The sequence below is a fragment of the Gymnogyps californianus genome, unplaced genomic scaffold (genome assembly GCF_018139145.2).
Source record: "Gymnogyps californianus isolate 813 unplaced genomic scaffold, ASM1813914v2 HiC_scaffold_32, whole genome shotgun sequence".
NCBI classification, from domain to species: Eukaryota; Metazoa; Chordata; class Aves; order Accipitriformes; family Cathartidae; genus Gymnogyps; species Gymnogyps californianus.
In genome coordinates, this window is record NW_026114202.1 from 20231 (window position 1) to 32957 (window position 12727).

At 57.6% G+C, this 12727-nt stretch overlaps 1 protein-coding gene across 1 annotated transcript; it reads right to left on the bottom strand.

Moving 5' to 3' along the window:
* Positions 1-4447: 4447 nt before the first annotated feature.
* GLI1 (GLI family zinc finger 1) lies at positions 4448-12362 on the bottom strand. The gene is made up of 11 exons (XM_050914175.1): positions 12266-12362; positions 11992-12087; positions 10674-10869; positions 10273-10435; positions 10068-10169; positions 9801-9941; positions 9024-9173; positions 8359-8523; positions 7643-7891; positions 7185-7464; positions 4448-6816 (listed from the first exon to the last, which is right to left on the bottom strand). The coding sequence occupies exons 1-11, from the start codon at positions 12360-12362 to the stop codon at positions 4553-4555; spliced, it is 3903 nt and encodes a 1300-aa protein (XP_050770132.1). The 3' UTR covers positions 4448-4552.
* Positions 12363-12727: the final 365 nt, after the last annotated feature.

The following is a 12727-nucleotide window of genomic DNA, read 5'->3' on the forward strand; positions in this document are numbered from 1 at the left end:
GTTGCAGCACCTGTGAGGAAAAGGGCCAGGTATTTACCTTCTTACTGGCCATTAACCAAACAGCCCACTAGCAGCAGGCAACACATGCTCTCTGAACCCAAATTGACCTGTTAATTACTTCCCTGACAGCCACCCTATCCTGCAATTTCTCCCACCTCTACCCCAACTCCTTGCCTCCACTCTGTGCTCTCCCATTATTTCCTCCTTCCTCCATACACTATTCATGAGCATTATTTGCTTCCACAGCTGGAACCCTACAGGCAAGACAACCCCAGACCAGAAAGAAAACAAAAACAACAAAAATCACAAAGCAGCATTAAGAACATCCCTGAAGAAACACTGTCTGTGCTAGATTCAGGAATAGGCCATCAGAAGAACACAATAAGCACAGAAGAGAACGCCAGCCAGAAAAACCATACAACACACAACAGTGTAGCACAGGTATCCTGCTGGAAAAGAAGGGCCAGAGAATGCTGCTCATTAGAAAATTGTTAGCAGTACTGACACGGCAAGATGGCTAACCCAAAAGACCTAGGCTGTGAAGATCATGATGCAGCTGGCACAACACAAGCACAGACAACTAGGCAAGATGGATCAGCAAGTACTTCCCACTGGAGAAAGGCCAGCAAAGCTGAGAGGGCAGTCATCAAGACGGCCAGACTGAAACATTTTGATCAAGATGACCACAGTAGAGACATCAGTACAGGCAGGTGGGAAAGGACCAGAGAGTGGTGCCTTAGAGAATAGAGCCAGCAAAACAAAGATGACCAGTAGTAAGAAGGATGGACAGAACAGCCGACAAACCTGGAATGCCATGATCACCACTCTACACAACAGAAGACACACCTGATCTGTGCAAGGTCTGGGTTGCTCTGAAAGGCACACCGAGGGCTCTGGGGCACATGGAAAGGCACACTGAAGGCCACAGAAAGCATGGCCCCCCTTGCAAAGAAGAGCTAGCAAACCTGGGACAACCAGAGCTAAGACAGCTGGCAAGAAAAACCTATGACATAAGAACACCACAACGGAACGCTCATTGCTTCAGCATGGAGAGCAAGACAAGACATCTGATCCGCACAGAAGGAACTGGTGATGTCAGCTGGTGCTTGCGAGGTGACTGTTGTGGTGGCACAACAATGCATGTATCATGCATTTCAAGCAGCAGGAATAATGCAAATAAGAGCTTGGAAGTCAGAATCCCCATAGGGAAGACAGATGAAGCCTGATGGGTGCCACAGATGGCAAAGAGGAGCAAAGAAAGGCCAGAGCCATCCTGTCAGGCCTAACTTCCCCACCTACCTTCAAACTCCTTTCTCCTGTAAGGCTCCCACCTCACTTATCCTCAGTATAGCTCTACACGGACTCCGTCCCCAGAAGGAGCTCCCAACAGCTGCCTCCTTTCACCCACCTGCCCTCGGCTCTGCCTCCATGGCAGCTTCTCCAAAGCCTCCCCATTGACCGCAGCCTTCCTGTCTGCAACCTGCCAGCATTCCCCCACTGCACGTCCACAACCCTGGTGCCCGTGTCACCAAGCGTTAAACTTGTTCAGCCCCACCCAGCCTGCTGACAGCGCTTGCTCTCCCCTGCTGAGCCTCACTCAGTCCTCAGCACCAGACGTGCTTCATTACTGAGGAGAGACCCGGTGACAAGGCTGCATCAGCTCTACCATGAGCATTGTAATAGCAGGAAGGAAAAAATGGGGCCGGGAACACAACGCGCTGCCCCTGCTCCCTCCATCCTGTGTGCCTTTTCCTGTGTGCCTGGACACCTCCATTGACATACGTCAGACCACAACCACAACCTCAGCTTTTCTTATGAATTTTGCTTCTCTTTTGTTATCTTCTTTTTATGATTACAGTTCCAGCTCCGAGAATCCTATATTTCATCCCTTCCCAAAAACAATAAGCCTACCTAAAGCAACCAATGAAAATTCTCTTACCCCTTTCCCAAGAAGGAAAGGAGAAGGGTCGCTTATCGCTGCTAATAAACAAGACCTGTCTGCCGCCTCCCTTTTCGGGGTTACAGACCTCTGCTTGCCCCCAGCAGACCCACAAATCCAGACACAACGGCACCTCCCTTCCCTCGGGCTGCGGCCCCGCCCCGGCACAGCTAAGCCACATCACCTCTCCCACCACGGAAACCCGGCACCGCTACGGTAGGTTACATCCTGAACCGCCGCACCCACCGGGACCAGCTCTGCCCCAGGTGTCGGAGGCGGCTTTTCTCTGCTTCTTCACTGCTTTACCCCCACCCCCACGAAGCCGAGCCCCAGCGATGCCGGCAGAGCCGCCAGGGCGCTGCCCAGCCCCGGAGGGCAGCACAAAACGGCGGCGCAACAGGCACCAGCCCTTTTCCAACCGGCCGACGCCCGGGATGCCGTGCCGGCGGGGAGCGCTGCGGAGAACGTGACGGGGCCCCGCGGCGCGGCAGCTCCAGGCTGAGGGAAGCCGGCCCGCAGCCGCGCGGCGAACGGCGGGAGGGTGCGGGCGCGGCCCCCAGCATGACGCGCGGAGGGGCGGGGCGGGGCTTTCCCCGCCCACTTGCGGGCGCGTGCGGCCGCTCCGCGCGCAGCGCTGTCGGCTTGCTAAGGGCTGACGCCGAGCCGTCGCCATGGAAACGCCGGTTCCCGGTGCAGGCCCGGGAAGGAGCGCAGGGACCCCCGTAACCGCCCGGAAAACAGGCCCGCAGGCCGCGGAGGAGGAGCAGGAGCAAGCCCTGGAGACCCTGAGTGCTCCCCGCGGGTCTGAGGTGCATCCCTGCAGGGCAGGACAGGCCTCGGGGCCCCGAGGAAGGCCCTGCACTCGGGAAAGGCCCGCAGGGACCCACCCCGGCCATAGAGACCCTGCAGCATCTGGAAAGGCCCGGAAAGCCCCCGAGACTCTGGCAGGACACCTTCAGACCCTGGAAGAACCCCAGTCGGTCTGAGAACAGGCCCAGGGACCAGGAAAGATGCTCTTGAGCATGACTTGGAGGTTCTGGAAAAACCCAGAGAATCTGCAGGAGCCTTGGAATAAGTGGGAATGCCCCAGCACACCTGGAGCAGCTCAAGCAGCACAAAGACATCCACTCAGAGACCTGGAGAACAGCCCCAGCAATGTACTAACAGCCTGGAAAGACCCCTGGAGCATCCCCAGAGACACCAGGATGGCCTAAACCACCCAATTTATAGGTTTGAAGTGCCCACTGCTGCCCTGAAGACACTGAGTATGCCCTTAGGGCCCTTGGGAAGCCCAGCCAGCTTGCAGAAGCAGCAAGGCAGCCCTCACAAAGAACACTGGGGAACACGTAGCAGCTCAGAGCCATCAAAAGGCCATGCAGAGACCCCAGAAAAGCCCCAGAGCAGCCCCAAACACACCTAGACAGTCCCAGAGACCCAACAGAGTCCCCAGCACTCAGAGCAACCCTAAAGGTGCCAAGGTGGTGCCCCAATGCCTAAGGAAGAGCCCACAATAGCCCCCAGAAATGCCAAGATGGTGTGAAGGAAGAGCCGCAGATCCAAGCATAGCCCCAGAGGCACCAAGCCATACCTTGAGACTGTGCCTCCAAGTGTACGTGGGTCTCGATGTGCTTCTGCCAGTGCTTTTGTTCAATGCTGCCAGGTCTGCAACACGGGGGCAGCACTGCCCTTTCCTCCCCCCACCCCTGCAGTGGGAATCAGCATGTGGTTGGCCTGTGCAGCACATGCTATGGCTGGATCCCCACTCCAAAGGGGGGTGGAGGGGAGTGCTTCTGCAGGGCCGGGCACAAGTGGGTCTTGGTCCCAGATAAAGGAAAGAGGGAGGGGGCAGAGGGGCTGTACAGCACCTGGCACAGGGGTCCAGCTTGGAGCCCATCTGCAGGGATAAAAAAGCACACAGCTCACACTCCCCTGAGAAAGGGTTTAATGGGGAGAGGAGGCATTGCTGTTTCTTTCAAACAAAAAAAAGGCTGGGCTAACACCGACAAGAGGGACATACACATATGCACACTATGTACAGAGCGACACAGGCAGTGCCAGGCACCCCAAGCTCCCCGCCACCATCCCTGTGGTGGAGAATTGCCTCCCCCTTCTCCCTCCTTGAGCAAGATGGAGGGGAGGGGGGGTGGGCTTGCCAAGCAAGGAGTGATTGAAGTCCTGACAAAGACTGGGATTGGGGCGGGGGCAATGGGAACATAGGGATGGGGCCTGCCCACAGGGTTGGGGAGAGTGGAACTCTTTGGTTTTGACATTAAGACTGCACAGGGCCACTTTGTCCAGAGGGCCAGGGGAGGCACGGAAGGGCTCCAGGCACTGGAATGGATGGGCTCAGTAAAACCAGTTCCCCCGACAAGAGGTGACCTGAAGCGCCTGATCAGCATTGCAGATGTGTCTGGGACCAAGCAAGGTCCCTCCCCTGAAAGAGCTTGACACTCACAGACTGGAGAAGGGGAGACTCCAGGGGTGTTTCTCCCCCCCTTCTCCCCCCAACTGGCATAAATCTGCATGTGAGAAGGGATTTCACATCTCTGCCCAAATGTGGTTTGGGCTTCCCCTGGTAGCAGGCATGCCCACCTGATGGCTGGTATGTCCTAGTTAGGACAGGGAGTTGAGGAAATGGCTCTCCCCTGCCAGAGTGCTCAACATGGAGCTCATGTCACCCACAGCCATGTTGGCACCACCAGATGCAGGAAGCAGGAGGCCACCAGCAGGGCTTGGGGGCCCAGGCAGCAGTGCAGGTGTCTCTGGATCTTCCACAATGGCAGCAAAGTCAAGGTGCGTATTCTCCAGGTCCAGGGAGTCCAGGCTGTTGGCCACCTGCTCCTCCGAATCCAGGTAGTAATATGAGCTGCCTTTCAGTCCTTCCAAGCTCCCACCATAATGCCCAGGACCCCCACAGCTTGCTGCCGTTTGGCCCAACAGCTTATGCCCACCTTTGCCTAGATGTGTGCCCTGGCCTGGGTAATACAGCAGGGCATTACCAGGCCCCTCAGGTGTGGGGCGGGCAGGGGGCAAGCGAAGTACACGCCGGGAGCTGACTTCCACTCCCTCATAGGAATGACTTGGCTGAGCCAGGTTGCCTGCATAGTTCAGACTGTTTTGGTGACCAGGTGGTTTAGGGCCACCAGGTGGGTGTGGCACCATCTCTGGGTTGAAGCACGGGGCATTCAGGTGTTGGGTCTCTGCCAGACCCTGCAGGTGATCTGGTTTGGCTTGGTAACCAGAGTACTTGGGGCTGAGGTACAGTGGTGCTTGCATGGCTTGGCACTGCCCAGGTTCACTGCCCAGCCCCATGCCAGCCTCCACTCCCTTGGAGGCTAGTTGGTCTCCCCACATCAGAGCCTGCTGGGCCTGCACATAGCTACGGACCATCACTTCTTTGGTCTGCATGGTGGGGGTCTGGGCTCTTCTAGCGCCTGGGCTCAACATGCCCATGTAACTGACAGGTGCCTGTTCCTCGGACTGGTAACCGCCAGGCCCTACATTCGTGGCTTGGCCAAATGATGCAGGAGGCTGCATGGGCCCAGCAAGCTTGGCATTCTGGCAGGGAGCAAGTGCTGGGGCAGGTGCTGGGTAACGCTGCTCAGATTTGATCTGTAGTCGGTTAAGCCGGTGCCCCCCAGAAAATCCACTGTCCTGGCATGAGCTCACAAGTTTGGGTTGCTGCCCACAAGAACTGGGTAGTGGGTACTCAGTACTTCGACGGTGACAGTGTGGCCCAGACATGGCAGCAGCAGAGGCACTCACACTTGACTGCCCAGAACTCATCTCCAGATTGCCTTGGGGAGGTTCATCCCAAGGTGCTGGCATGGTCCCGTTGCCAACATGCATACTCATGAAGTGCTGGTTCATCTGGCACTGAGGGAGGGAGAACTCGGACTGAAGCAACCCCTTCTCCATGTCCCCGTGCACTCCTGGGTTCAGCTGCACATCCCCCATGGTCCGGTGAGCACTGCTGTAGAGGCCTTCACACTGGAGCTCCACACCTGTCCCCTGGCATGGGAAGCTTTCCTCGGGGTAGTTCAAGTACTGTTCCATCTCTAGCAAGCCAGACTCCGTGCCTGGACCATGCCCCTCTATGCTCACACTCTCCAGGAAGACATTTTCACTGATGCTGGGAGGGCGTGGGGAGAAGACATGGCACTGAAGGTTGGCATCAGAACCACCCAAGGGCTGCAGAGCAGTTCTGCCCACTCCTGGCACATTCATGTTACCCATGCTCTTAAAACGATGCACCTTGGGCACAGCATGAGGGTTGGCCACAGTCCGGGCGGGGTCGCTGGCCCGCCGCACACCATTCCGAGGCACCAGGTGAGGGGGAACGCTGCCTGCATAGCCAGGGTAGTCATTGGAACTGTGCCTTCGCAGCAAACCATTTGCAAGGAAGCGGGGTTCAGCTGGCCCAAGGTAGTCCCCAGGTAAGCTGCTCTGGCCACCCATGCCCACCCGCTCCATGCTGGGCAGTGGGGTTGGGGGCGGGCCACCTGTGGCTGCAGCATATTTGGCCTTGAGACAGTAGCGCTGGGCCGGGGTAAGGCTGCCCACACCTGGCAGCCCTCCACAGTGGCTAGCATCACTGGAGCGTCGTGACTCGTCCGGAGAGATGAGGTCGTAGCCATCTGCCAGGCCTGCCCCACAGGGCATTGCCCCTGCCTCGCCACCCAGACATGGCCCAGCCAGGTACGGGGACACCAGGGATGAGCGCCGGCTCACGGTGTAGGCTGAGCTTACAGTACTGGTGGCGCTGCTCCGGCGCTCATTCAGTGGCATGCCCACCTCTGCTGATGACAGCTCCGTGATGCGCCGGTGCAAGGCAGCTGGCGGCGGCACGGAGATCCCAGGCACCTCCCCAGGCAGGCCTGAGGAAAGAAAAGGAGGAGTTACACCAGGGCACTCAGGGCACAGCATGGCACCAGTGGTCAGAGGAGGAACAGGCAGCCACCTCCAGTACCAGGATGTGGCCTCTCCCATGGTTAGTGCCTGCTAGGACAGGAAGCAGATTCAAGTGGTGGCAACAAAGAAGGGGCAGAATATCATTTAGAATCATTTAGATTGGAAAAGACCTTTAACACCATCGAGTCCAAAGATGGGGCACAGCCCACATGTGGGGGTCCACCACTAGTGAAAGAAAGGTGTGGAAACCTCTCTGGTTGCAAACCAGACCTCTCTTGACACAGTGCCCATGGGACTGGCCCCACATCCGGGTGGGAGGGAACCACAATCTCACCGGCTCCAGGGATGGCTGGTAAATTCAGGACCTTGGTAGCTGATGGCTTCCTCATCTGCTTCAGTTTGTCAATGCGAAGATTTTCTAGCTTGTGGAGGGCCATGAGCCCTGAGGTGCCCATGGGCTCACTGGGCACCACATCCTCCAGTGTGGACAGATCCTCGTAGCTCCCACCTGCGTTGCCCGCCATCTCCACCCCACTGTCATTGTTGGTGGTGCTGCCGAGTGGGGAGTGGTCGCTGCTGCACGACGACTGCCCACCTGGGCTGGGCTGTGGCTTCTAGGGAATACCCAAAACGTTAACCAAGGAAAAGGGGGTCAGATATCCACTACACACTTAATGCAACCTGCGAGCCCACACCCTGCCAGATGTGGAGATGACTCCCCTACCATGGAAAGTGACTCCTCTGACAGGCCTGGCCAGGCCTCCCTCCATCATCACACCCCCAGCTCCTTACCAAGGCCAAGTCAGGCACCAAGAGTTTGCTGTCATCCTTCCGGGCCTCAGTCGGGCCATTTGTGTCTTTCTCCTGCTTCATGTCTGGGGGGCCACTGGGGGTGGGCAGTGCCCGGCCTGGCACTACATCCCCTCGGTGCTTCTTGGTGACATGGGCGTCAGGGCCGTGCACGGTCTTCACATGTTTGCGCAGGGAACTGGGGTCTGTGTAGCGCTTGGTGCAGCCTGGAATCTTGCACACATAGGGCTTCTGTCAGGGAAAAAAGGTAGGCACAGTAGAGGGAGGGTGTTTGCTCTGACTAGAGGCCCCTCTCAACAAAGTACCAGCTGGGCATGAAATAAATCCCCCTCCCCTCCCTCTCAAGTAGGCCCAAGAGCTTAGGGAACTGAGGGTGGGAAGGGATCAGAGAGGCTGAGTCCCCATGGAGGGGGCATGTTAGGTGTTACAGCAGACCCTTGGAGGAGGTCATAGGGAGCCAGAAGAAGAACGCAAGGATGGTGCTCCACAGGAGTGGGGCAGGGGGTGAAGGGACCCTGGTGGGAATGCAGGTGACCAAGGAAGGGAGCAGGGGGCCATACTTTATTGGAGCAGGCAAGGAGGGAGTTGGGGCACACAGAAAAAAAAACAGGGATGCAGGGAGTTTTCAGAGTACAGGACTAATCAGGAGGCATACGGGGAGCCCAAAGGGGTGCAAAGAGCCCCAGATGGGTCTGTACCTCATTGGAGTGAGTGCGGTTTTGATGCTTGGCCCGGTCAGAAGCATTGGAGAAGGCCTTGTTGCAACCCTCGTGTTCACACACGTAGGGTTTTTCACCCGTGTGTGAGCGCAGATGCGTCTTGAGGTTCTCCAGGCGTGAGTAGGCTTTGTTACAGCCCTCGAACTGTGCAGGCAAGCAGGATGAAACATGCCACACATGTTCAACAGACCCTGTACCACATCACCCCCACACTACATACCCACAGCACATCTGTCATGGACACGTAATCACACCTCCCAGCCAACACACAACACACCTGCCCTTCTTCAGGTGCATGTCCTCACACCACTGCACAGCCCTTGACCCTTCTGGCCTAAGTCATGCCACCTCACTATGCACTGGCCACATGGCCATGCCGTACCCAGCCTGCTACGTACCTCTTTACCTCATGTGCATCTCTGCCATGCCATTGATCGCACAGGCTCTGGCCTGCCACACATGAACCCCACTCTATCATGCACTACCATGCTCCTCACCACCCTGTCTGTCCCAACTTATTTTCCCCACCATGTCCCCCTCAATGCCATATACCAGACGGGCCAGCTCGCACCCCGCCCTGAGCTCTGCCTGGTGCAAGGCACCACAGCTTAGCCGAGGTTTTGCAAAGGCTCATGTCAGCTCACCGTGCATTTGTGAGGTTTCTCGCCTGTGTGACGTCGCATGTGCACCACCAACATGTACTGAGCCTTGAAGGGCCTCTGCTCCCGGGAACATGCTGCCCAGTGGCACACAAACTCCTTCTTCTCCCCATGGATATGCTCATTGTTGATGTGCTGAGGAGAGAGCGGCATCACTGATGACACTGGGGAGGGTGCCAAGGGTCAGGGAGGTACAGGTGTCTTAAGAGAATATCATGGGAGAAATGGACCTAGAGGGACTGGGATGGCGAGTGGAGACACCAGAGGTTAGGGGAAAACAGAGTGGTCAGATGGTGTCTAGAGGAGGCAGGGGATACAGGAGATGCCTGGGGGCTGTTTTGGGAGGACCAAGAGAAGACACAGGGGTCAAGGTGGTCTGAGGGGTGGTCAAGGGGATATAGGAGAGTTGGAGTGTCTGGAGGGAGACAAAGAGCAAAGGAGAGGTCTGGATGCACCAGTGGTTCAGAAGAGCTGCCCCAGGGGTGAGGAAGGCCAGGCTGGGTGTTCCCCCTAGGGACATGGTATGGGAGGGTCACGAAGAACTTGCCCACAAGAAGTGGAGGATGCATGTCCCTCCCTTCCTAGGGGCAACTTCCAACATCGTGCACCTGTGTGGTGAGTTCTCAGGGCAGGTGGGGTAGGGGAGCAGCCCAGTATAGGACAGTCTTAGAGTAGGAGTCATGGGTTGACACAGGGGGATGTCAGCCAGCAGCCTGAGGGCAGGTTCTGGGACTGGGTGTACCCAGGCAGGACCTAACTCACATGCACCAGCTGCTCCTGTGTATCGAACTCCTTGGCACAGCCATCCCAGTAGCAATTGGTTTCATACACAGTCTCAGACTCAGGTTTCCCATCCTCCTTCTCCAGATCTTCCCGAACATCAAGCATCCCCAGCAAGGGGTCCTGGGGGAGCACAGCCAGATGAGCACTCCCAGATACGACCCTTCGTGCCTCCTGTTAGTGGAAGTGGTGCCACGGAGGAGTGTAAAGTGCTGGGGAAGTGGGGAAGTCTCAAGGCCTGGGGAGTACCTGGGTGCCTGTGGAAGCTGGACTGGAGATGTCACCCTCACATCTGTCCTCTGGGTATTTCACAGTCAGAGGGCTGCTCAGGCTCCACTCCAACTTTAGCTGCTACCGGGGCAGAGGGAAAGCAGAAAGCAGTCAGCACTGAGATGCCAACTGGACCACTGCTTATATGGGATGCACCACTTATATGGATGCAAGGCCCCCTTACCTGGCAGTGTTTGAGGGTCCCACGAGCTGTGGCATGGTGCAGGAGCCCTGGGCGGGTGGACAGGTGTTCGTGGGAGCTACATGGGGGGGGGTTGGGGGGGTGGCTGTACAGGTGGCCTTGGCCCTTCTGCTGACCCGGTGGACTCTGGTACCCCAGTGATGGACTGCAAAGAGCAAGAGGGATGAGCAGATGACACCATCAGAGGACAGAAATTTAGGTCTTCTGAGCCAGGGATCCCAGGGGTCTGAACTCCCAGCCACTCCTTCCCTAACCCACCATCCCAGTCTGCTCCCACCTTCCCTAGCCTTCACCCCAGGCACTCCCCAAGTTGGGAATCGGCATTCAGGCTCCCAGACTGACAGGCTGCATGCATGCCAGCGGGGCTGAAGTCTGGTGCCCACCTGATGGTGCTGATGGAGAGGTGGCCATAGGAGCCACTGGCAGAGGCGCAGCGGGAGTTGATGAATGCAACAAGGGAGTTGGGTGAGGTGCGGATTACCGTCTGCAGGTCAATGCTAGAGTCTGACAGGGGTGAGATGGACAGTGCCCGCTTCTTGCCCAGTTTGCCTGCACCACGGGGCGTTGAGAACCGTGAGCCTGGGATGGCAGCAGAGAGTGGGGGCACTCCTTTCAGCATGGGTCCTAGGAGGCTGAAGAAACCTCCAAGGACACAAGCCTGGTGCTTTGGAGCCTGGAGGAGCACCCTGAGTGTGCCGGTTAGCTTCTGATTTAAAATAGAATAGAATAGAATAGAATAGAATAGAACACAACACAACACAACAGAATATTTCAGTTGGAAGGGACCTACAATGATCATATAGGCCAACTGCCTGACCAATTCGGGGCTGACCAAAAGTTGAAGCATGTTATTAAGGGCATTGTCCAAATGTCTCTTAAATACTGACAGGCTTGGGGCATCAACCACTTCTCTGGGAAGCCTGTTCCAGTGTTTCACCACCCTCTCAGTCAAGAAATGCTTCCTAATGTCCAGTCTAATCCTCCTCTGGCACAGCTTTGAACCATTCCCACACATCCTATCACTGGATACCAGGGAGAAGAGATCAGCACCTCCCTCTCCACTTCCTCTCTTCAGGAAGCTGCAGAGAGCAATGAGGTCGCCCCTCAGCCTCCTTTTCTCCAAACTAGACATACCCAAAGTCCTCAGCCACTCCTCATAGGACATACCTTCCAGCCCTTTCACCAGCTTTGTTGCCCTCCTCCGGATGCATTTGAGTACCTTAACATCCTTCTTAAATGGTGGGGCCCAGAAATGCACACAGTACTCAAGGTGAGGCCGCACCAACGCTGAACACAGCATGATAATCACCTCTTTTGACCGGCTGGTTATGCTGTGTTTGATGCACCCCAGGATGCGGTTCGCCCTCTTGGTTGCCAGGGCACACTGCTGGCTCCTATTGAGCTGCTTGACACACACGTACTCACTGCTACAGCTGATATCATCCCACGAAAAGTGCCTGATCCCCTTGGCCACAGCCAACACAAATCCTCCTGTTCACACAGGCATCACGGTTCAAGGAAAGATACCTGAAGCCCCAGCAGTCTCCTCCCTCATCACAGGCATCACTGTCCCCAGCACTGCCCGACCCCCTCAGCACACACACCTGCACTCCTGACACAATCAACACAATCCCCAGGAGATGCCTAAACCCCTTGTAGAACCCCTACCTGCCCCATGCCCTCCCAAGACTGGAGACTTACCATCACCACTGCCTGGGTGCTCAGTTCCCGGCACCAACCCATAACCACGGTGACTGCTCATGAGATTTGACTGATGGCATAAGGGGAAATCAAGTCCTGGCAGAGGGGAGGAGAAAAATGGGAAGACTATTAGGGTGGGTGGCACAAGGGGGAGAGGAAATCCCCAGAGCATCCTTGAACCCAAGGACTGAATCTGAAGTCGGGTGCCCCTTGCGCCCATGCCAGGCACTGCTCAGGCCCAGGCACTGGCCAGGACGAGGGGGCTACGACCGACCTTCTGGCCCTGGGGCACCCGGGGCTGGTCCATGGCGTGGGCGCAGGCAGCAGTGCTCAGCATAGCCGGTGGCCGGGGGGCTGACAGGGTTGAACATGTCGCGGCGGGGCCTGGCCAGGCTCAGGAGCACATCTGGTCCTCGCCGAGGGGATGGAGCTGGTCGGGGCCTGAGGAGGACAAGGGTGGGCTGGCGTCCCCGCCCGCGAGCCCCGCGCTCTCCGGGCCCCCGCGGCCGGCGGCGGCCGGCGCTGCCCCGTGCCCGCCAGGGGGCGCCGCAGCACAGCGCAGCCGCGGGCAGCGGGACCGCCCGGGCCGCCCCCCGCCGCGGCCGGAGCCCCCGCGGGGCACGGAGCCCCCCCCGAGCCCGGAGGTTCTCTCAGGGCCCCCGCCCTGCGCCTCCCCACATCCCACGTCCACGCCCGCCCTGCCCACGGCCTGCAATCTCCCGCCGTGGCCCCGCAC